The sequence below is a fragment of the Pholcus phalangioides genome, unplaced genomic scaffold (assembly GCF_987345545.1).
Source record: "Pholcus phalangioides strain wild (caught in Gottingen) unplaced genomic scaffold, Ppha-v1.0 ptg000007l_1, whole genome shotgun sequence".
Taxonomy (NCBI): Eukaryota; Metazoa; Arthropoda; class Arachnida; order Araneae; family Pholcidae; genus Pholcus; species Pholcus phalangioides.
In genome coordinates, this window is record NW_028301600.1 from 35,445,824 (window position 1) to 35,471,614 (window position 25,791).

The following is a 25,791-nucleotide window of genomic DNA, read 5'->3' on the forward strand; positions in this document are numbered from 1 at the left end:
TCTATCTCTTTCTATCTCTTTAATATTACGTAGAAACGGGAAACGTTACTCTCGTTTTTTTACAACTCTAGGATATAGCTAGGGATATCATCAAGTGTTTTTCCCTCCTCCTTCAAGACACACAGAAACTTATAAAATATACGGTGCGGCGTTTCATCTTTATCGTTTTCGTGCGAGTGATTTTACCTTCAGGTAATATACCTTCGTGAAATAGAAACCTTGCGTTTGGTGAATTGGTCACGTCGGTCTGATGAAAGTCGTCTTTTTAAAGTTTACTATTGTACAAGCCTTTAGAAACTTGAGCGAAAAGGGAAAGCATCCAACAACCTCTTTCCCACAGCTGCTGGCTCTTTGTAGTAGCCTGAAGTCTCAGTGATGAATGCCGGTCTGTGTGTGTGTTTCTCAATATCTCTCCACATCCACTCGGCCACCAAGAATCTTGGCATCGCGCAGGCGCTTGCTCTTGTGTGTGTATGATGGCTGAATCGCACGGATGGTGGTGCGAAAGGCAAGAGAAAAGGGGTAACCTGTTTCACGATGGGAATTTTCGCGAGGGCAGAGGCGGCAAAGCAATCACAGCCAGAGCGATGCGCTGTTGACTTTCTATATCTCGGTCTTTCACTTGGGCTCCCCGGTTTTCTTTATGAATTCCGGCTGTGGACGCTGGCATGGGGCACCTATTCTCAACTGGACTGATCTGATATGTGGAACTCTAGTTGCTGCCGTTTGTTTCAGAGGCGGGGTCATGAAAGGGACACTCCTTGTTTGGAAACTCATCTGTTTCACGTGCATACTCGCTTTAGTAAAACCCGTGCCAGAAAAGATACCTATCGGTGAGTTGTGTTTACTTTTCCGTGTATGATAACATTAATGCATTCCCGACCGGTGTAAGTTCGTGTTCTCAAACGTGTATGCGAAACGAAAATATCCCACCTGTTGTGATGTCTATTTCAAGTAGTGTCATTCTTATCTAACTTCTACCAAGCATAAATCATTCGCACAATTAAGAAAAGTTAACGTGTATTTTAAATATTGTGCTTCTAATTTTAATTTAATTGATACTTTTTCTCAGGAAAAGTTTTGTGCTTGAAGACAGTATATTTCTCTATACACAGACACAATATCATTTGAATCGAAATATAATTTAAAAAAATAATGTGTAGAAATATAGAGAGAGAAAGAGTTTAAAAATTTAGTAAAAAAAATTTTCAATTATTTTTCATTGTTATCTGAAACCGAGAAATAAATGTTAACAAGTTTTTCTCTCTTTGTTTCTCATATAGCAATTTTTTGTAGAATTCATCAACATCAAAACATGATTTAATTCCGATGAAAAAACATTGATAACAATCATGCGTAAAAATGGAAATATCAGCCTTCACCAAGTTTAAAAAATTATAGTTTTGTACAAATTTACTAGTGTTTTTTTTTTCGAATAGGTAATGAGTACAACAAAGATGAAACTGATTTGTTAGAAAGTTTTTAAATGAAAACAAGAACGTTATCTCAGCCTGTGAGCTAAGTTTGCTGTATAATAACCCATAGTGCAAAGAAACAAACTTAACAAGTCAACTGGTCTTATTTTAAGAAACACGTTCTTATTTTCCGGCCACTTTTTAAACATTTTCATCACGAATGCTCACTAGAGATCTTATACAGCCTGTAGTACGTCCCGAATAACTACCAACATCCATGCTATTAGTTATTCTCGACTCCGAATATTGATAAACAGATAAAGCTTGTTGCATTTATCGATAGGATCGTAACTTTTGCCAAACGCCTTAGGGATTTCCTTATGCGTTCATCCATTTTGCAGTGACTAATGAAGAAATACTGAACATACCAATAGGAATTTGAATACACACACAATCAATTATCATTATTCCACTATGAATTTTGGTCATCTCATCGCTTTTGATTCGCTTTATTCGATTTGAAACTCGATAATAAATCACAGCAGATGAAGAATCCATGAATATTTGATTGGTTCATTTATCAATGCAAGAATTATATAGCTTATCAACTCCTTGCTTTTGTACTGTCATGTACTGTCTAGTATCTCAACTAGTTAAAAATTTTATGAGAAAATATTTCAGATACAAAATATTCTCATGGTATTATTACCTGCCATCTATTCCGGAATTTCTTTCATAAAGTAAATGCATGACGCCCCCATCAAATGTCTTATTTTTACGTAAGAAAGTTCGTGACTAGAAGCATTTTCCTCTTTTTCTGGATTGATAATTCAAGAGCAACAATGGTCATTTACTTAAGAAATGTGTGACGTAATTTCTTCTCTAAGTTCTGCCTGTTGCACGAGAGATGAAACCACGCTATAATGAGAATCTACAAATGCTTTTCTGGTCTGACATCTGTTGCCTTATCCTCGAAGTTCACGGATAAAGTTGTTCAAATAAAACCTAATTAATTCATGAATTCAGTTTATTATAAATTTTATGATTACTCAAGATAATTAGAGTCCCATGAACTTGTTGAGGTTGCTTACTCACAAGATGAACTGAAAGCAACCTTCGCATTACTTCAGAACCAGATATGAGGTTTTAGAATGCATTGATGTCCCGAGGTCACTATGAATTCAAGAAGATGCAGTAGAAATGCGTTCTTTCATTAAAATTTGTGGTTGCGCTTTTCTTTTACTTTATGTATAATTGTGATGACACGCATTTTAATTCCAGGCTTATGAAATTCATTTTCTTAGTCTAAAGTTCTTGTTTCGCTGGTACTTGCTCATTTTTAAAACATGTAGCTTTATTAAAAATTTTACTTTCTTAAATGGCATTTTAATTTGTGATGAAGTATAACCAAATAAAAAGCATTATACAGTAGACTCTGTCGATAATCGGGACGTGTGCTAGTTCGGCCCATGCAGTAATCCCGCCTTCTTTAGACGGGTTTTCTTCGAGCCCCATAGAAGAGGAAAACATGTTATTGTATGTCCAGCAGTTTATAAGATTCAACGGTTTTTTCCACAAACATCTTTCTAGTGATCCACAGCAATTTCGGTAATCCAGTACACCCTGGTCTAATATGTGCCGATTAACGAGTGTCCTCCACTTTATATACACTACTTAGAAACAAATATCAAATATATTACTAAACATCAATTTTGAATGTTATCGTTTGTATTGAATATGCAAAATGGTTTTTCTTTTCTATATTGGATAAATAAATTTTAATAATTCATACAATAACTTTTCATAAATTTAAAAATAACAAATTTCAATGTTTTAAACAATTAGTAATTTTTTAAATTTCAATATTTTAAACAATTGGTAATTTTTTTAAATTTCAATATTTTAAACAATTAGTAATTTTTTAAATTTCAATATTTTAAACAATTAGTAATTTTTTACGATTGAAACAGTACATAAATGTTAGTAATTTGAACAATCAATAACGTATTTTTATGACGCGTAAACAAACTTTGCTCGGTTAATTAACAACTTTAATTCAAAAGATAATTTTTTTGTTTTTAATTGATAAAATAAATATTTTTTTTTAATTCTGGCAATAGGTATTTTCTTAATTCAGAAAAGGAATAAACTTTGAAAAATTCAAACATTAAAAAATAGTTTTATAAATTAAAAAATAAGTTTAAAACTCTAAATTGCTCTCCATTTAAAAAAAAATTAGAACACTTCTGAGAGACATTAAAGACATTTCTAGACATTTAAAACTTGTTGAATTGGTAAAAGTATTTACGTTTGTACAATGAATTACTCCAGAGGTTACCTAATATAAAGACAGATTGTTTGTGAAGTACTCTGGGTACTTGCTGTTGCCGATAGTAACTGTTGCCAGAATTCAGTCGACAGATACTAGCCAAACCTCGTTAACACTAAAACGACGAGATTTTCGAACTTCCTAGAACGACAATAATAAGGAAAAATCAACATAATTTTATTTCTTCACCAAAACTTCTTAAAAAACAGTAGTATCTATTCAGTCTCTTTCACTTATTTTGGAACGAAACCGTTCTTCGTGAACTTTTTTTTGGACAACAGAGCTTGTTATGACAAAAACGAATCCCTTGTTTTGTTACTTTAAAGAGAGGATTGACTGAGTTTATGAGCTCTTTTAATTTGTGGCTTCATTTTCAGTTAGCAGTCTACTGACAAGGTTTGAAGTATAATACGCTTGATAAATTTGCGAAAAGATTGTATGAATGGATTGAAAAAACCATGAATAGCCGCTACATCCTGAGGAATGTAAAATGCAAAATGCATACGTAAAACACAGCTTTTCGATGCCGCTCGCGTCACGCAATGAAACAATTTAATTTCTGTCGGAAACATCAACGACATTCGTTATTAGAGCAATAAAATTTCATAATTTCTGGAAAAAATTTCCTTTATCGGTGATTTCAATTTTGTGTGTGCTGGGGTGCTCAAGGCCCAGATTTTCTATGCTCACCAACTGTAGAATTTTGTTTTTGCTCTCTCGCAAGCATGATATATGTAGAATGAAGGTTCCTCCACATCATCCAGCAGGGGCTCCCTAAGCTGCAATATTTAGTGGGTCCCCGGGGCCTCTCCATAATTAATTTGTATCGTGAAGGTACAAAAACGGTAGGAATCGCCCCGCTCCCAGCTGTAGCGTTGCCCATGGGTCAAATAGTGAAAAATATAGATTATTTTCGTCGTGCGACATTGTACTAGTGAGTGCAATGGAAAAAGCGCAAATATCTGTAAAAACACTAAATGAATTGAATAAAGTACAATGACGTGCTCTTTCAAAAGTGTACCTTTGAATGGTACAAAATGGGTACAGAAGAAAAGCAAACACCATGATAGAACATCTATACTCCCAATATTAATGTTCACACAATAAGACTGTTCATTTCAGCATGTTTTGAATCATGCAGTATTAGTTAAATATGTCTATAGCAGTCAAAATTACCGCTACCCTTATTCTAAGTAGAACTTCATTTCACCTCTAAACTAAGAAACTTCGAACATTCATACTTTAGGAATTTAAGAGCCTCCACGTGATGAGAAAAGATATGAAATTTCAAGTATCTGAGATTAATCGTTCGGGTGTAATCGCATGTTAAATTAGGTTTGTGGTCAAAATGACCCCTTCCGTCCTTCTAGAGATAAAACAAACTCGCGCAGCAAGAAATAAATATTTTCCACATTGGACATAATCAAATTTTTTTTCGGTTGGTTAATGCTGTACAAAATTCAGTTAATACGAAATATTTTTGGTGTTTTTCGACTTCGTCTTAACGAGGTTCGACTGTAATGAATGATGTCTGTGTAACAAGAGGTCAATCACGATTCTCTGCTTTCTGTCACACATGGCCACTATACATAACATTCAAACTGTTGATTCGGTTTTATTTCATCTACAAAAAATATGAATTACCGTATATACTCGTGTAAAAGCCGACTCGTATATAAACCGACCCCCACACTTCAGGATCACCAAAACCGCAATAAATTGAAAACCCGTGTATAAGCGACCCCAAAAAATCCGTGCATTTCAGAGAAAAAAATTCTTATATTTTCATACAAAATTAATGGCTTACGGTAATTTACAATAGAAAACGATTCAAACTTTTTAGTTCGTTTCTTCTGAGTCTCCAAGCTCATGGTAATCCATCAGATCATCATAGGGGGTGCGGCATCTTCGTTTTCATCTTCATCTGGGCTGTCATCGCCATTGTCACTTTCAAAGAGGATATCATCTTCAGTTCCGTCCATCACATTGCTGATGCAACACTCCGGATGATAATTATGGATGATAATGCAAAGGATCGGATGATAATTTCGGTGTAAGCAGAATTCCACGCCTCATGTACCCAATGTCAGGTTTCTTCAAGACACCACTTTCTGTAGCTTCTTTATCATCGGAACTCATCCATTCGATCCACAAATTCCTCAGTCTATGAAAGACTTGTTGATGGCTTTACAATCGACGTTAGCCCACCTGGTATCAAAGCCAATGGTGTTTTCGATTTCTTTGCCTCGTCTTTGACATTATCGGGGTTTTGAACATATCCCATACCAATAATGCCGGTTTCTCGAACACTGCTACAAAAATGACTACTGATTGTGGGAGTCGATATTTTCTCATCAAAAACTGACCCGAGTATAAGCCGACCCCCACTTGAGGAACGAGTTTTTCAACAAAAAAACTCGGCTTATACACGAGTATATACGGTAATTTCATTGCTGCGAAAAAATATCTCCCTTAAATAATTATTTCGCCAGACATTAATAATACGAAAACTAAAATAACACGAAACTGAAAACGATATGAAATCGAAAAATATAAACTCGTCATGACACACGAATTGATGTACACATAATAAGATAATCTAATCCTATTACTAGAATATTTAAATAATTCATATGAAAAAAGCTTTTAAGGAAATTGAATGAAAATAAATTTCATCTCTTTTTTTTCAGATAGATATAAGCCTTCTTGAAAATTACCTTCAAATGATATAACATTTTCTTTATATTTTAGAACACATTTTTATAGTAGAAATGTACGAGTAGAACACCATTTATTTAATGTTTCGCAAAGCATGGTGCAATGCCAACTTTTTAGTAATACACGAGATTGAAATTCAAACCTGGGCTCACAAAAAAGATTTTTGGGTACTTTATCTAACACAGGCAAAAATGGCGTTATTTTCTTTCTTTTTGCTTATTTTACTGTACGGACGTATCTCGATCGATAATTTACGGACTTGCATATACTGTACATATAAGAAACTTGGTCATATCTTAACTCTGCTTGTTCTATTCTGTCGCGAATATTTCTATCGAATGCCGGGTCCATCTCATTTTTTTCGAAGTTCTCTTCTGAGTATCAAAACTTTATTTTTACATAGTGTTTTTGTAAGACAAAAAATAATCCTCTTTATAATTTGCAATTTTTTTTTGAAGAAATGAAGTCTTTTGATATTTTTTCTTGCTTATACAGTAAAAGTCCTAGTACGGTTTATAACGGGAATCTTACTACAACGTCTGATTTGTAAGTGATTGTCAAAGAGCTAGTGTTAAAGATACAGCACAAAATATAAACGGTCATAATGTTAAAACATTTTCTCGAAAACGCTACTTCAATCCCTTGGATATTCAAACCAAGAATTACACTTACTGCATGTGCATGTTATACATATTACTTTCGGGCACTTCTTACAAAGAACAGACACACAAAAGTTACCTTTCTTACCCTCGTTTTCCACTTTTTCAGGTTTCTCCTCTATACACAAGGGATTGTGATAATTTTATTCGACTTTTGCCTCTACCAGTGACTAAGGCACCACGGTCACTGACACTTATTTAACCTGAACTTAGTTTAAGATAGTTCCTGAATGGCTAAACAAATTGTGCTGAAAAACTTTCCGATTAGCAGAAAAATGTCCCAACGAATCTCTATTCAGCCATAGAAGTGAGCAGGGACATAATGATTGAGAATTTTGATTTTTAATATTTTTTGGTTATTCGGCTTGAAAATCACTTTCAGAGTGAGACAATAAAACTTTTTCAGGATTGAAGTTTTGTTCATTTTTATACAGGGTGTCCCGTGCGTGCTGGAATGACCTTTATCTCATCAACCGTCCGTCGTAAAGGTATGATTCCAGTTTAAAAAATGCTCAACAGGCATTCAAAAATTACCCTGTGCCAGTTTTGAGAGTGAAAATATAGTGTGTCACAAAATAAAAAAATCTGAATTTTTATACGTTGCCCATGTGCGCTAACTTCCAATTGAAAAGTTGTTGTCCTGTCTCTCCTGATGCCAACAAAAAAAATCCATGTTCACAAAGATATTCGAATTCCTAAAATGGAGGGAAAAAAACAAACAGCGTAAAAAATGCGGATAAAACGATTTTTCCGCTTTCAACACTGTTCTTTCCCAAATTTCCTACATTTTTCGAATTCGAATATCTCTGTGAGTATTGCACTTAGAAACATGCAATTTTTTTTGTTGGCATCAGGAGAGACAGGACAACAACTTTTCAATTAGAAGTTTTTGAAAGCGTTTTGAGCATTTTTTTTAAATTGGAATCATACCTCTACGACGGACGGTTGATGAGATAAAGGACGCACTAGCACTTACTAGACACCCTGTATATAAAATAACATGTCCCGACTGACTGATTCATCATTACCAAGCCAAAACCGCTGAAGCTATAAATGTTAAATTTGGTCAATAGTTTTGTTTCATGACATAAAGACTTACTAAGAAGGGGTTTATCGAAATTCTATACCTAAGAGGAACATAAGAGGGTTCAAAGTAACATTGAGAAACCACGCAGAGCCAAAACTGCTGAAGCTTTATTCATGAAATTCGGACAGATGTTTTGTTTCATGAGATCACGTAGCATTCATGAAACTTGGTCCGTAGTTTTTTTTTCATGACGTAAAGACTAACTGAGAAAAGGGTTTTTTCCGAAATTCAACCCTTAAGGGGATGGTAAGTGGATCAGTGGGAGGGGGGGGTTACATGGAGAAATCACGCCGATCCGAAACCGCCGAGGCTATAAATATGAAATTTGGTCAGCATTTTTGTATTGTAATGTAAAGACTCGCTGAGAAAAGATTTCTCAAAATTCAAATTCCCTGTGGGGGGGGGGATCAAAGATTATATGGAATCACCACTGACACTAATATATTTTATAATGTAAACGGGATTTCTGTCACTAAGATGGAATTTCTGAAAATTCTTCCCACAAGGTGGGGTCATGAGAGGTTCAAAGTGGGTAAAAGCTAATTCGCTAATACTAGAACGAAATGATTTAAAAAAAAGTTCATTCGTTAATATTAGAACAAAATGATCTAAAACGCGTTTTAATGCAGATAAAGCATTAATTCGCATGTAACGAGAAATCCGTTACAACGACAATTTCCCTCGTGATTGTGAACTGTCTTAGTAAAGAACTTTTACTGTATATGACCGCATAGCTCTATAAATTTACGAGATAATATTCTGTTATTTTCTGAAACATTATTGCTAAGAAATGTTATTATGAATCGAAATAAAACTCTTTAGATACGCTATCTGAGATTTTATTATAATCTTTATTATTACGAGCTACAAATTTTCTGTTTACCTCAAGCATGCAACAGCAGTGTCTTTCCATTATACTTAATTCCGAATATAGTGTATTGTAATTTTCTAAAATTTATAACTAAAAGGAGTAAAAAATTAAATTATCTTACAATAACAAGTCAAACGTAATGTCTATTTTCCTTCGTGATTGTGCGCTCTTATTAAGGAATTGCATTGTATTTCACAAATCTCTCCATTATAAACTGGAATTCAAATTCCATAAGGCCTACAACGCTCATATTTTGCCGTCGTGGCTTTAAGACTAGGACTTGGCGTTTAGAGAACCAGAAAGGATTAATGAGGACATTCCAGAGAGCTGTGATTCAAACTCAAGTCTGTTGATCTTAATGCTGGTGCCCTCGTAGTAAAGGATATCGTTATATCGAGAGGAGTTTACACACTTACTATACAACATTGCATAGACAATTCCAAATAAAATTCGAAAAAATATAGATGTAGAGCGATTTATCGTTATATCGAGTATCGTTATAGCGAGGTTTAACTGTAATTGATTCTGATAGTTGCGAAAACGACTTATCAAGGCGAGAGTGTTAGGAAATAATTATTATAAATCGATGATATTTTTTTAATTAATTAGTATCATGAATTCAAACCCTCTCGCTGCAATCGAATTTGCAACGTTCAGTGTATATTTGTACGTCGTGGAATATTTGTACTACCCGATTTATTGTAAAATTTAAATTGTATAGTTTGTGTATGGTAAATTAAATAACCAGCCTGTCCATGCCCCAGCCTTGGTTTGGACTCGGATCTGTTGATCCTAGCGCTGGTTTGCTAACCACGCAGGCACCAAGTCACTTACAAGGTAATTAATGTAATTCATCTGTAGTCCATAACCATTGTTTTGATGAAAAAATTAGTTTAATACTTAATCATGGATTTTCTGATACCTTATCGCTCCCCAATGGTTGAGAGAAAAAGTTATTCAAGGCTGATTGACTGACACATAATTGAAATTGATTGATTCTGGTGGTTGAGAAAACGATTTATCGAGGCGAGGGGAAATGATTATTATAAATTGATAACATTTTAAAACAAATTATATCGTAAATTCAAAACGTCGCCAGACTCTGATCAATAACGCGTTCAGTGTATATTTCACAGAATATTTGTACGACTTAATTTATTATAAGATTTAAATTCGCATGTATACATAGTTTCTGTATATTATGTTAAATATACGAAAAGGCTTATTTAAGTATTTCATGAGAAATACAAGCTCTACAATTATCTCTAAAATTGCATAACTCGTCACTTTAGAGCATCATTACGGCATACAATGCAAACTCTCATACATTAATGAACTATCTCAGTTAATATACTTAGAAAGGATGAATGTTTATTAACCTGGAGATTGTGGAGGCGCGGAAAATTGTAAAACTGATGTCACTGCTATTTTTATAACACGCGAAAATAAAAATGATACTTGAGTTAAATCGTAAAAAATAATTTTATCGTCACATTTTGTGCAAGGATAGCAATTTATGAAAATTGAACGTAAAAATCATTGCGACGTGAAAAATGTCTAGAAAGTTAAAACGCCGATGAGAGACTTATAAAAAAGAGAGTTTTCAGAATTTAGAATTTTAAATTAAAAGATAAGAATAATTCCGTTAAGTTTCAAGTGTTCTACAATGATTAAAAACTGGTAATGATGAATATTTTTGCTAATAAATAGCGCTTTACGAAGGTTTCAGCATCTGGCTGATGCGAAAATTAATTCAGGAAAGAAAATTCAACCGCTTCTTCGGAAAAACTAACCCACGTCCCCTCACTAGCCGGTGAGCGAGCTAGACCACTACGCTACCAAAGGCAACGGAACCTCTTTCCTTAGAAGCAGTTGAATTTCCTTTCCTGAATTCATCATCGTATCATCCAGCTAAAGGAACCTTCGTATTAGTAACGCAGAGTGACGTCATATACGGATAATTCGCCATGTGGTGGCAGTATCAGCAATCAAGAACTTGGGCCGGACAAGGAAAAAGTCCCAAGGTGCCATCTTCAAAAAAAATTGAAAAAACTACAACTGATTCCACTCTTTTAAATGTGCACAAAAATGTTTAAAAAAATGTTCTGGAGGAATTATTATGGGTTAATAAAAATGTATTAAATATTTTGAATGCCTATAGATGCGAATGCAAAGCGCGCTACCGCTATTGAATCGGCTGAGTAACGAGGAAGTGGGTTTGATGGGTTATTACTATCCATTGGAACCCCGGTATCACCAATTATGGTTTACAGGTTTTTATTTAAAGAATGAATTGAAATATCCCGCCACCCTATATAGAGTCATTATTCAAACAACACACGAACAAGTACAGCAAGGGCAAAGGAAAAGAAAACAAATATAAATACAGTATTAGTTTCTAGACAGAGAAGCTGGCGGAAAGAAAGTGGAAAGTTTTCATATATATTGCCAAGAAGCGCGAGAGGCGATGAGTAGCCAGCATTTTTGTGGCTTTAATAATTGTATTCCACCGCTAATTTTATTTTATGTGTTTCTGAGTGAGATGAATGTTCTCAATTTTTTTGTAAATTTTTTGAGAACGATATACCTTGGGACCCTTTCTTTCTGAGTTAGGTCTGACTGGCTATATGCAGTCTCTTTCAGCGCACGCGGGCTCCAAAGCAAGAGGTCCCATTGCCTTTGTAGCGTACTAGTGCGCTCACCCGGCATATCAGAGGACGTGGGATCGTTCCCCGCTGAGGCTATTGAATTTTCTTTCCTGAATTCATCTTCGCATCAGCCAGCTGTTGAAACCTACGTATTAATAGAGGAGAGAGTGACGTCATACACTGGTGAAATAAATTAAGAGAATTTGCATAATTTATCGAATTTCATGAAAACAACTGAACTGAATGTAAAACCACTGCTTCTAGACAAAAATGCAAATCTTGTACGTCAAATACGTCAGCGTACACGTGTGTGTAGGCGGATCCAGTCCGAGAAACAGGCTTTATAAGCGCGCGTAAGTTAAGACGCATTAGCACACCTCGGTGAATTTCTTGGTGTTATTTTGCAGCAATCGGTTAATTTCAAATTGTAACAGTAAAAATGAGTGACCACCAACGTTTAGATGATGGAATGAGGTGGCGAATTGTGGGGAGGCTAGAAGCAGGCCAATCTCAAGTCCAGATTTGTAGAGAGTTCAATTTAACGCCCAGCGTCGTGTGTAACTTATGGAAACAGTTCCAGGATACCGGATCCATCGAGAGAAAGCCTGGGCAAGGTCGTCTAAGAGCCACGACGGCCAGAGAAGATCGCCATTTGTCGATTATAGCGAGGCGTAACAGGAGTGCTACAGCTTGTCAGCTCTCTCGTGACTTGTATGCAGCCACAGGAGCCCGTGTATCAAGGGTGACTGTTTCCAAAAGACTTCATGAGAGAGGGTTGTTTGCAAGAAGACCTGCTGTTTGCGTCCCGCTCACTTCTACGGACAGGAGAATCCGTTTATCATGTCGAAGAGAGCATAGAGATCGGAGTATGAATCAATGGGCGACCGTTCTCTTCACTGATGAGTCCCGGTTCAGCCTAAGCACCGATTCTCGCCGTACGTTCATATGGAGAGAACCAGGGACCCGCTACCTACCCTTCAATGTCCGCGAAATCGACCATTATGGTGGAGGAGGTTTAATGGTCTGGGCAGGCATCATGTTGGATGGCCGCACACCTCTCCATGTCTTTGAAAGAGGCACTGTGACTGGTATGAGGTCTTGGAGCCCTATGTTCGCCTTTTCAGGGGTGCAGTTGGCCCTGAGTTCATTTTCATGGACGATAACGCGAGGCCACATAGAGCTCTTCTGCTCAACGATTTTCTAGAGAGTGAGGATATTCGCCGGATGGGTTGGCCATTCAGATCTCCAGACCTTAACCCTATAGAGCATGTCTGGGACACTCTGGGGAGGGCAATTGCAACTCGCAAACCCCCTCCGGGAACCATCCAGGGAATGAAAACAGCGTTTGCTGAACGAGTGGGACCAATTGCCACAGGAAATGATAAACTGTCTTATTTCAAGTATGAAATCACGCTGCGAGACCTGTATATCTGTAAGAGGGGACCATACCCCCTAATAACCCATCTTTTGTTTATTCTGCAACCGCTGTTTCATACCTTCCGACTCCAACGAGTGTTACGCACGATCATGCGTGTGTATTACAATTATTGAATGGTTATTTGTTTTGTATTATATCAATGTATGTACATATCGAATTTCATTAAAATCGGTACAGTAGTTCTAGAGATAATCGACCAAGTCTGCAAATTCTCTTAATTTCTTACACCAGTGTATATCTACGGAAATGGTGCTTTAACACTGGAACTCTGTCGGAGTTTCCTCTTAGAACTACTGGAGCGATCAAAATAACCGCTATTGCAAAAATACACGATACAACTGTAAATGTGGATCTATTTTTAGATTAAAGCATGCCCCATAAGAACTAGGGTTGCTGGTTTTCTAATATTATCATATGTAAGTTTTCGAGAATATGGTGCCCCAACCCCAGGAAAAAAATATTAGGTTTATATTTTAAAAATTTTTATACTGCGTATTGATTTCAAAATTTTGGAATGTGAGTTGCTCTACAAGTACCAAGTGACGCCCCACCTTTCTACTCAGGGGGCTCTTTTTAGGCAAAACAATGAAGGGTTATTAGGAATGCCAGACATCTGGCATATAAGGGATTCAATAAAGCACGAGATGGTGGGGGGGGGGGGGTGATTACGTGCATTCCTTCATATGTCCATGAATTGTTGAGGGCGTGCTTCATAGAAATTCTTCGGGGCTCAAGTGACTTGAATATCCTCAGGGTTCGGTCACCTATGTCCTCCTCCCCCCTCTGCCCCATCCTAGCTGGAGCAGTCAAGAATATGTTACGTTTGGCGCAAATACCTGATTTACCAGCAAAAAAGGCCATGAGATGTTGTCGTTGCAATTCTGCCGCTTTTGTTTTATAGTTGTTGCAACAGGCAAATCATTTTGTCAATTATCATATAATTGCCTAATGAGTCCGAATAATACGAAAAATAATGTTTCTGTGCGATAAAATACAACTTCTAAGGTCATTGTACAACTTTTCCACTCCCACTTTCCCACTTAGTCCACTCTTTGGCACATCGACCCTGCGGCCGCAAAATGCGTAGTCGAAAATAAAATATGATTCACCTACTTGGCTTTATACTCAAGGGCACTCTGACACCTTTGTGTCCTATTTTCCACCAAATATTTTATTTGTAAGAGAGAAAGTACATTATATATATTTCAATGCATTCTACTACCTTTCAGAAATTAGACCATCTTTTGAAACACCCTGTGTGTTCGCTTTCGCCTGAAATGTAACGAAACATGAGGGATTCTATACCCTATTTTTAAAAGACAAAATAAATACATTTATTTCCCTTCTCCCCCCCCCTCTCTTTCTCTCTTCTAAATAATGCATTCATAGTGTAATTGAAATCTGGTTAACTACACACATACTTGCCTCTCTGATGAGTTTTGCATCACAGAAAATGTTAGGTTATTTTATTTTTCATTCTATTCACTAGGAGTGATCTATGACTAGGAATATAACAGACAATTACAGAAAGCACACTTAATTTTTGAATTAAAAAATCATCAAATTTTAATTCACTTATTGTCATTCTTTGAAATTAAAAAAAAATTCAAAAGCTCTTGTTTTTGAATTTTTTTGCATAGAATATAAATAATCTACTTTTTAGATGGATTATTATATATTTAAACTAGTTTATGTATCTAAATATTATCGTTATGCTATGTATCTAAATATTGTGCAAATTTAGTTAGATTTTTACTTTTTGTTCGCGCCCTCTAGGGGCAAAGGTTACGATGCTCGTGCTATGCTCGGGCAATGAATTTTGTGAAGAAGCGGATGCACGTGCCAGACATAGGCATGTCGGGCAAGTGGTTAAGGCCAGCACGATCCAACCCACACGGGTAAAGGGCTTACATCCCAGAAGTGGCAGAGCCCGGGTATGGTTTAACGGAGGCAAGTGGTTAACCAACGAAATTTTCAATTGCGGTCACAATGAGCGCTTGGTTGTTCAAATGTTCGTTTTTGTTCCAAAAGATTCCTTTTTTTACGAATTAGGAAAAGTCAGGGAGAGAAATTTTCAATTTTTGAAAATTCAGTTGCAAATGGCAATCAAAGTTTGAAAAGCGGTCAGAATGATACACAGCGCGCTAGTTCTAGTGATAATCAGTGATCAATCTAATCTATAACAAAAAATTATTATATGTGCACCGAATAATTATGGATAATACATATAGATACATCAGAGGCAATAACATTTCCATAATACCTCTTCAAATCTGTTAGATAATCTACCAGATATCGATATAGAGAATCGTTTTTAGTAATTATACACTAAGCAGCCACTCTAATACTACATAAAAAGAATAATTTGTATTCAATTGTAACATGATATTCCAGTTATAGATCACGCGAATAAAGTAAACTTTATTACTTATTTATTGGCAATAAAACCTCTTTAAAAATAAAAAATTCTCGAGTTACTTGATATAACGAATCAAGCAAAAATAAAAAGCATACATATAAAGTAAGAGTACAAAAAATGGCAAAAAAAAACTAGAAATTATTAGTGCACCTCTTTCAAAGCTTTCCACGAGATGGCTATGAAGGAAGTACAAAATGGAAACTTATAAAATACGTCACGTTTTTCAGAAAACGTGACTTTTTTTCAGCACCTTCAAAGGATGGGGGAATGGTAGTTCATAACATAAGGACCTAGCATAACTATAACTGTGTAGAATTTTTGAAGAATATTTCCTAAACTGGAAATGTTTATCTTGGAAACCTGCTTCTGAAGTTTTGCTGAAATATTCTTTAACGTGTGTTCAATATTCAAGTAAATCAATGTTTTCTCAGATATCTTGAAGCATACTTATTCACTCTATCAATATTTATCAATATCCTATTAACAAAGGCAACGCAAAACAACAGAAATCTCTCGACTTCTATAACCTTTTGAATACAGTGTATTCACAAGTACGCATGCGAATATTACAGAAAAATCTAGATCAATACTGTGTAATATATTTTCCCGACTTATTCATTTACCTGTTTCGTAGTAATAGTTTGCCGATGTGCCGTCGTGTGGTCATAGTGACGGACCAAATCCATATAACAAGGGCTGTCTCATGAGGCGCCGGAGTGAGTACCAGCTGACGTCATATATGACGTCATTACCCTGCAGAACTTCGTGCACCCGCTTTGCTACTCTGTTAATTATGATAGATTGCGCAATCGCTGTACAGCCCATTTTGCTTAATTCTCTCCAAAATTATCTTTATTATCAATTATTTTTATTAGTATCAGTCATTTAAACATCTAAAAAAAGAATTTTTGTATTTTCTTATGAGATAACTTCCACTGAGAATATTTTTCTCAAATCCATTTGAGTTGAATCGCGTACGTAAACTTTTATTGGGTTGATTAAAAGCCAGCTGGAGACAGATACTTTCAATTATCATCTGAACTTTCCCTAACAATTTTTTTATTACCTTTTTGTTTTCATTCGAATTAGATGTAGCTTTTAGAAGACTTGGACTTCGTTATTTCCAATACAACTGCAAAATAAAAACATGGGAAGCAAATAAAAAAAATCCTAATAATACAATATTTGAAGTTATTTTTTTAATGCTAATATCAGAAGGTATTATTACTTACCAACTATTTCTCGGATTTAATCCATTTCTTAGCTAATAGATTACAAAAAAAATTATAAAAATAACGCGCGCATATAAAACTGTGACACTAAAACAACACTATAGACGAGAGATCGCTCAGTTATAACAGTAAAAGAAGCAAATAAATTTAAAATAATTTTCAATATAGCACGTTTTACCGTCTGCGAGAAAGAATAGAAAGGGCCGTGACGTCACACAGAAGCTCTGAGACCATGCCCACTGAGCCAAGGCGCCAAGCGCAACATCAAAGAGATGAAACAGCCCTTACTATATAGCCGTGGTTCGAACCCAACCATCAGCACAGTGGTGGTGGTCAGTTGAAGTTTAATTTCTGCGGTACTTAATTTTGAGGAGTAAATGCGAGCTGATCTGCTCGTTAAAAAGTCCCTCCACAGAGAGCATCAGACCTACAACGGTACAAATATCCAATCATTGCACTTCGCTCATATATATCGTTTGAAAAATACCTGCAACACTAAAAAAAGTTCACACAGAACAAACACTAGATACCCATTCAGACTGATAGGTACACATGCACACTTCCGGCACAACTCATTCGGTAATAAATTGTCCATATCGATAAACCAGATCTGTGATTGGTTTGATACAATGAAAGTTGTAGGTAAGAAAAGTGAATTGAAGAGCGAACAAACGACAAATTACTCTTATCCTGATCTGTTCGGGGTTACATTATAAAGTGCAGTACCATATATAGTTATCGCTGAATGGCATATAAAAACTGACACATAATGGAGGAATGAATAAATACGTGACAAAATTTGAAGCACAGCTACAACATGATACTCCGAGTATGAGATCTTGATTTCATAATCCCACAAGCGTCGAGTTGCTTTAATGTACAGGATCTGCCAATAAAGGACCACCATATTGTGCTATGCATTCCGCTAACCCACGCGGCAGTGATGGAATGAATGTTTCAATACAATGAGAATTGCTGACCATGTGTTGTTAATGAGACGCCCTAGTTCATACTAATTCGGTGTCCAATTTCATCACACAGATTATCAATATGAGACATTTCTGAAGACAGTTTTGGCTAAGAATGTGTCTGGACATATCGAAAATCCTGTCTGCTGATGTTTAACGTTGAATAGAAGTGTCATGACCACACCAAGGGACAGGCTGACGGGACTATTGCCCTAGAGCCCGGAGAGATATACTTCATTCTTTTTATAACTTTACACTAACTATATGCCATAAAAATTAATGTAATAAATAAAAAAAGAGCCCCTCGAAAATCGTGGCGTGAAGGAACCAAAGTTGAGGAACGGTCCCTGGGTTTCAACTTTTCTTTATTTTTTTCAAAACACTTGGCACGTTCTGTAGATAGGCTAGTTCGGAAGATGTAGTACATGCGTGTGCGCCCGAGTGGCGTGGTGGTAAGTTGACCGTCAGGTCCCAGGTTCGAAGTGGAAAGAGTGTAGATAATAAAATATTTTCCCTAACGAGCTTTAGGCGACCACCCGTAGATGGCACCTTCATTTCCAACCCAACTCAGTAAGCGGCAGTGAATTGCACTATAACGATATGACCGAAATTGATGTGTGGTGAAATAGATATTATGTGCCAATTATATAGCATCTGCTGCTATTGCGCATATTATTTTTACGAAGAAATATCTGCTATTGACTGTGATGAATAATGACCCAAACCATACAAACCATAATGACCCATGGATTACGTTTATAATGTTGAACTAGAGCAGTGTTTCTTAACTTTTTTCGCCCATGGCCTCCTTTGGGCCATAATTTCTTCTCGTGGCCCTGCTCTCATTCAAGGCCACCAACCTCATCCGAGAGCGAAATCATTTCTACTTATTCAGTTCATTTTTTGCGTAAGTTTATAAGTTTATAAGCATAAACGATTTCTTATGAAATCTAGGCCCACATACTGTATGAATTTCGTTATGGCCGATAATGCAATAGAAAATCAAGGAAGGTGTTAAAGATTCATGGGATACGCTACGTTAGTTTCTGTCACAAGCTAACAGCCCCGACATCCATCAGCTCAATCATTACGCTACTGGGATTAAGGATAGGATTTATAGATCGTCAATCAATAAACTCGGCAACTGTCACCGCGTACCGTAATCGTAATAGATGTATTTAATCTTATTTTCGTTTCTCTACGAGCTTAACGTAAGACTTTTACTTAGTGCCTGAATTTTCTTAAGACGTCTTTCGCTTAACAATATCAAAAAGGAATTTCACCATTCTTCTATTTTTGTTACAAAAATATCGATAGAGGAAATTTTTTTTCAAACAATATGGGGAAATTGACGGCATAATCAATATTTCGTATCGACACACAAACATTATAATGGAAAAAGTTCTTGAAGAATTATTTTCTAAAACCCACATTTTCTAGTGTCACACCGTTAACTTATCAGATAATATACAGCAAAACTGGTGAATATATCGGGCTAATGAACATTGCGGAGATGTGGGCTAGTATTCTTTAACTGCTGTTTCAATTTTGTCCAATTCATGTAGCCGCTGCATAGTTTTAGATTCAATAAATAAAAAACTGTGTCTATACTGTTTATGGGGTTTTTTTGCTGGTCCACAAATTATTATTATTTTTGTTCTATGAAATGATTATAACAAACGATCTGTATAGACATGTACATGTATGTAAATATATGTGTTGTGTGTGATGAATGTACTGTATAATCTTCACATTAAGTAATTTCATTATATAACCGAATGACTTTCACAATGATTAATTAAACTATTTAACGTATAGGCCTACTGTAATCGTAAGTATATAAACAGAGAGAAATACAATATAACATGTTTAATCTTTATAAAAGCTGTTGTCTCTGTGTGTGTGAACCATATGTAATTATAACCCCCTTTCCTGGAAGGACTTATTGAAGTCCCTTGTGGTCACAATGTGTTTTTGTGTTTGTATCTATGGGTATGTTTGTATTTGTAAACATAATGTTGTATACGATTTGTATATATTTAAAAAGAAGTAACTGTTTTCACCGGTCTGCTGCTGTGGAAAGTTTGAAGGACACTGATGTAAACTATTTGTGTTCAGACGGAAATTTCCTTCGTTCATCATGGTAAATGTTTAGTATTTTACGGGCAAGCCAACCCAACCAGATGATATCAAAATTGTCCTGTCAAAATGTGGTCGAATACGATGAACGGAAAATAGAACCACGAGTGACAACCGTATCAGAGCCATATGCTTGGTCGGCACATTATGATTTCCATTCACGATAAGACCGTACATGAATGATGGAAACCGAAACTGATAAAGTCGGGAATGCCACAGTTCTCAGGAAATCACGCCGCTCGCTAATTATTCACGCGCCAACCATTCCGTTTTGTACTGTCGTGATTGTTTTTGGCCTCGCGATGTTTGAATGAAATTCGGAAAATGAACATTCTGAACGGGTCATTACTAAGAGCAAAATACCAGCCGTTCATCGGTTGGAAGGTTGGAAATGATTATAGAACCAGTTTCAACGAGTCATTAACGTGGGAAACATTCTCGCAGGTGAAAAAGATCGTCGAGATCTGAAGGTACACGGTATGTGTTTTCTTTTACTCCCTTGCAAGCATTTTTTTCCAGGACATTTACAGCGTCATAAAAATGTTCCAATCGAGTGCGGTGGTATATGGTTCCCTCTCAACGGCTTTCACGTTTTCTGATATATATATTTTTTTTTTCCTTTTTTTCTTTTACTCTTTTTTTTTTTTTACATATGGAATCCAGGAACGTAAGAAAAAAGTGTTTGTAAGCCTACTTTCATTCCTCTGTACCAAAAAGCAATGAAGCATTTTGAAAAATCCAGTATTTTACGTGCTCAATATGTCATATCGGTCAAACTTTTTTCATCAAACAGTACGTTATTTCAATTTACTTTTATATATATATATATAAGTCGTGGGATCATCGGACTTTTTTTTTCTTGTCCATCTTTCGTTGAAATTTCTATTTCCTCTTATTTCCAAATGAACTTTTATGACATGAAGGTAAGGAAATAGCTTTTGAAGTATTTCTGTGGTTTTTTTTTTTTTTAGTCTTTATCTATTTTTTTTTATTTAGTTTGTACTCTGTCATCACTTTTATACTAGAATTTTTTTTTCTGTGAAATATTTACCACCGAAAAATAGAATATATTTCATTTTTTGAGAATTTATTTCTTATGGTTTCTATATATCACTTTAAAATTGCCGATGTTCGTTTTTGCTATTCAAAACATAGGATGGATTTTTATACTCGGCCCAAAAGTTTTCAATGAATTAACAACTAAGTAAATTATAAACTTTTGTGTTTAAAACTACTACAGTAGGACCTCCCAAATAAGAACACCCATAATCCAGACTCTTCGGCAGAAAATTTCTTTCCCCTAAACCGGGGACTTAGATGATTTTTCTTCACCGAAATTTCGTTTGAGCTTTTTCTATTACATCGGGTATTTTCTTTCGTTTTAGTACCACTTATCGTTGGTGTCCACTGTGGTTTTCTTGCTTCTCGGAAAGTGAAAGCAATGGTGACACCTGCGTGGCTTAATGAATGTGATTAATCAGAAACATCAGCTTCCGATCTAAAGACTTTTTTCTTCTTCATTTCATCTCTCCACGTTGTTAACCTTAGTGTTTTAGAATCTATATAGCGCAGGATTATTTTCTGTGATTATCCAAATGAATTTCAAAACATGCCGAAAGCGTCAAGTGATATCGCAGGTTCAAAAGGAAACATAACGCTTTTAGTATATGGGAGAAAAGTGAAGTTTCGAAGAAGCTAGAACGCAAACCACTTGTAGGAATGTTGTGCGAAGAATATGAAATAAGAAAATCTACCGTTTACGATTTTCACAAAAAATATGGGTTTTTTTTGATCCGAGCAATGTCTATACAAAAAATATGTTTAGAGAATAAAAGGATGTTTTGAATAGTAAACGTTATGAGTTGAATTTATAGAAAATGTGGATAAAAATTAAATTATCTATATATATGCATATATATATTGCATTATTAATTTTCTTTTAAAGATAAGTATGAATCAAAATGCTCAAAGAGGCAAATTACTGCTTTAAATATGAAAAAATTTGGGAAATAAACAGAACTGGATTTATAAACCCTAAGATTCCCTAATCCAGGATCACCTAGATTCCGAGAATTCTGGATAAAATTTTATTTAATCCTACTGTATTTTATTTTTATGTAATTTTTTTTCTGTAAGCGATAGACAGTATGGAAAAAATATCTACGACCATAAATCGTATATAAACTTAATATATCAAATTAATAACGTTTGTGTAGAAATTGGAGGACTTTAAACTTTGTATGACTACTCTTGAGATTTTTTACTATTGCGAAAAGTGAACAAACATCAATGCTAAAACCTATGGAGGGAGAGAAAAGTGAAATTTAATTACAATGAAAACTAATAATTAGCCATTATCTAACAAAGCATCCAAATCAAATGTGTCGTAAGTTCAAACGGCGTGAGTTCGCTCTTGGCTCTACAGATAATTGTGTAGACTCATTGAATGTAAAAGTAAGCACAGTATTAACAGAAAAGGATAAACGAAAACATACTAGGATCTCCTGTTTAACATGTTGTTTTCGGATATCAGCTTCTAGTGCAAATATGGTTTACAGCCATCTAATATTTTTTTGCAAAACTAGTAGGTGTTTCGCTTATTATGTTCTTTTTCCGTTTTTCGAATTTGAATATGTCAGTGAATATTGATATTGCACTTTTTTGTTGGAATCAGGATAGACAGGGCGACAACTTTCTAATTGGGTTTCGGGGCACACGGGGACCGTATAAAAAGTTATTTTTTTATTTTAATAACTATATAACTCGGAATATGAAAATGACAGATCTGAGAACACATGTTTTTTGAGTTTTTTTTCTGATTGGAAGTATACCTCTAGCATCAACGGTCCACCAGTAAAATGGCATACCCCCCCCCCCCGTTTGCTATGCACTCTGTGTGTTTGTGTATATATAGTATATCGTTTTTCGTGGGCCCCATTCGAGGCCTGCTGGCGATTTCCGTATCTTTGTAAGCACCTGCTCAATGTAACCTCAGTTTTGCGTCTTCTTGCCTGCTGGTGGTCTTAGTGTCCGGGTGTCGCATCGCTCTTCCATCATGGCCCAAACCCTCTGAGTAACTAGCTTATATCCTCTATGAAGACAGAGCGTGAGTCATGGTCGGTTTGTTGTTGTTGTGGTCATGTCACCGTATCTGTTGTACCCCTGTGTCAGGAAAGTTTCTGACAAAGGCGAACCCGGTATCGAACTCGCGGCACCTCTAAACATCCTTCGGTACTTTAGGCGAGTATATTATCGAACTGGGCTACCGCGCCTTCATGAAGAAAATAACGAATATCCCGATAATATGGACGTCGAATTTCCAAGACAATATTGACACGCGACATTCTTACAATTAATACGAAACACCAAAAGCTAATAATGACACCATCGAGTGCATATGATGTTAGAAATAGAGATAATCTAGTTTCCCCTTTTTACTATACCGCAACGGGACAAATATAACAGTCCAATACATCAAGAAGTAAACCAAACAAACAAACGCCCATTCATAGCAATAAGCACCATCTGACAGACACAACGCGAGATATTACTTCCTCTATCTTTCAGATAATAGTATTCTATTACTCGCAAGGTTAACATAGCACCTTTGTATATTTTTATTCCGAATTCAGTATAATGGAAAGGAACTGCTGTTTCTCTCTCATGGTTGAGGTAAACTTCAAATTTGTAGCTCGTAATAATAAAGATTATAATAATATCTCAGACAGCGTATCTGAAGAATTTTGTTCGACGCCAAGAAGTAACTGTCGGATAGTAACGAAACCTGGCATGAAGCCTTGTTTTGGTCATATAATTTTTTCGTTTGAACCTGGGTGAATAAGATTAAAATTAATTAAATTTAAAGAGGGAAAAGGACCAAGACACCATCGAAGACAATATGACCAGCTGCCAGATTTCGAGAGGAGAAGAATCATCGGGATGACTGAAACCGGGTGTTAGGAAATTTAGGGTGTTTAGAAATCTCGGGAATTAGCCCGCCACTTAGGCCGATCTGACTTTACTGTGAGGAGGTGTTGTGACCAGTGGATGAGAGAGTGGTCACATGCACGGCGGACAGGCTCAAGACGTCCTCGGCAGACCAATATCCGAAAAAAATCATTACATCACTCGAAAAGCACGCATATCGCCAACTGCATCATTGTCCGCTATTTGGACACTAGCAACAGCTTCACTAAAGACCCCTGTGTCTATCCGTATCGTCGCGAGGCGCCTTGCTGAAGAACTTTTGGTATCGCGGCACCCATTACGTGTGCTACCAATGACACCCACGCGCCGTCGCCTCCATTTGTAGTGGTTTTCGAGTGGTGTCGATTGGACCACAATCGGATGGAACCAGATCGTCTTCAGCGACAAATCGAGATTTAATTTGGGAAGTGATGACAACCGTCTACGTGTGTGGATGCCCCGTGGCGAACGCTTCAATCCTGCCCTCACCATACAGCGGCACACCGCTCGCGCAGCTCAAGTGATGGTATAGGGTGTCATACGACATCCGATCGCCTCTAATATTCATCCACGGTACCATGACAGCCCAGCGGTACGTTCATGGCATCCTTCAGCCATATGTGTTGCCACTCATGGCAGGGCTCCCAGGAGGCATTTTTCAACAAGGCAATGCTCGACCACACACAGCAAGGGTGGCACAGGAATTCCTCCGCCACATTAACACCATTCCTTGTCCTGCCCGATCCCCAGATTTGTCACCAATCGAGAACATCTGGAATCACTTGAGACAGCAAGTTGGGCAGCAGGAATTTGACTGAACTAGAGGCGTGCTTACAACAACTGTGGAATGAGATAACGCAGGACACCATACGGGACCTATATGCTTCAATGCCCACCCGTATCACATCGTGTATTCAAGCTAGTGGTAGCCCAACAGGGTACTAGAACCTCCATTGATTTGTAGTTTCTCCTGTAACAAATGATTCTTTTGCTTTAATTTATGCAATCACTTACATCAATATTATACTCACATGTATAAAATTTCGTTCCATTCTGACAACTCTTTCTTGGTGCGCAAATTTTTATGGCAATGAGTATATGTTGGCAGTAATGTTCCGAATAACGGAAACAGTGTACACCAGTACAGCAGTGGCGTCCTGTAAGTGTTAATGTGGCATTTTCCTCATCAACCATCCGTCGTAGAGAGAGGTATGGTTTCAGTTTAAAAAATGCTCTCTAATGAAAGGCGTTGAAAATATACCCGGAACCAGTTTTGAGAGTGAAAATACAGTTCCACAAAATAAAAATAAAAATCTAAATTTTTATTCGGTTCCCCCTGTCCTCTAACTTCCAATTGAAAAGTTGTTGGCCTGTGCAACAAATGAGCTCCTATGTTTTTAACTGCAATATTCACTGAGATATTTTCGAATTCAAAATCTGAGAGAAGTTGAGAAAAGACAGCATAAAAATGAGGGAAAACAGCAGCATATTGTCCATTAGTTTATTCAGTTCTTTCATAATTTCTCTCCGGTATTTGGATTCAAATATCTCAGCGAATATTACATTTGAAAACATGGAATTTTTTCTGTTTGGCTCAAGAGGATACAGTGCAACAACATTCTAACTGGAAGTTAGAGGATAAGGGGACCGTATGAAAACTTAATTTTTTATTTTGCGACACATTTGCGTGTATTTTCACTCTCAAAACTGCTTTCGCCTGATTTTTCAAGTTTTTTAAGCGTATTTTTAAATTGAAACTATACCTCTACAACGAACGGTTGTTGAGATAAAGGCCGCATTATCACTTACAGGGAACCCTATATAAATATGTTACGGTAAAAGCCCGAAGAACGGTAAATCCTGGGTTTCGAGACCTAAGTTTTACCAAAGCGAGTTGGTAAG

At 36.3% G+C, this 25,791-nt stretch overlaps 1 protein-coding gene across 2 annotated transcripts in view; it reads left to right on the forward strand.

Moving 5' to 3' along the window:
* Positions 1 to 523: 523 nt before the first annotated feature.
* Positions 524 to 25,791, forward strand: part of LOC149085231 (glutamate receptor 1-like) — a 113,761-nt gene continuing 88,493 nt past the window's right edge. The window contains exon 1 of one of the 2 annotated variants that reach the window (XM_089233113.1): positions 524 to 833. In XM_089233113.1, the coding sequence (XP_089089239.1) occupies positions 644 to 833 (190 nt within the window). In that variant the 5' untranslated portion in view covers positions 524 to 643. The remainder of the gene's footprint in view (positions 834 to 25,791) is intronic. The other variant, XM_089233112.1, reaches the window with a different exon arrangement.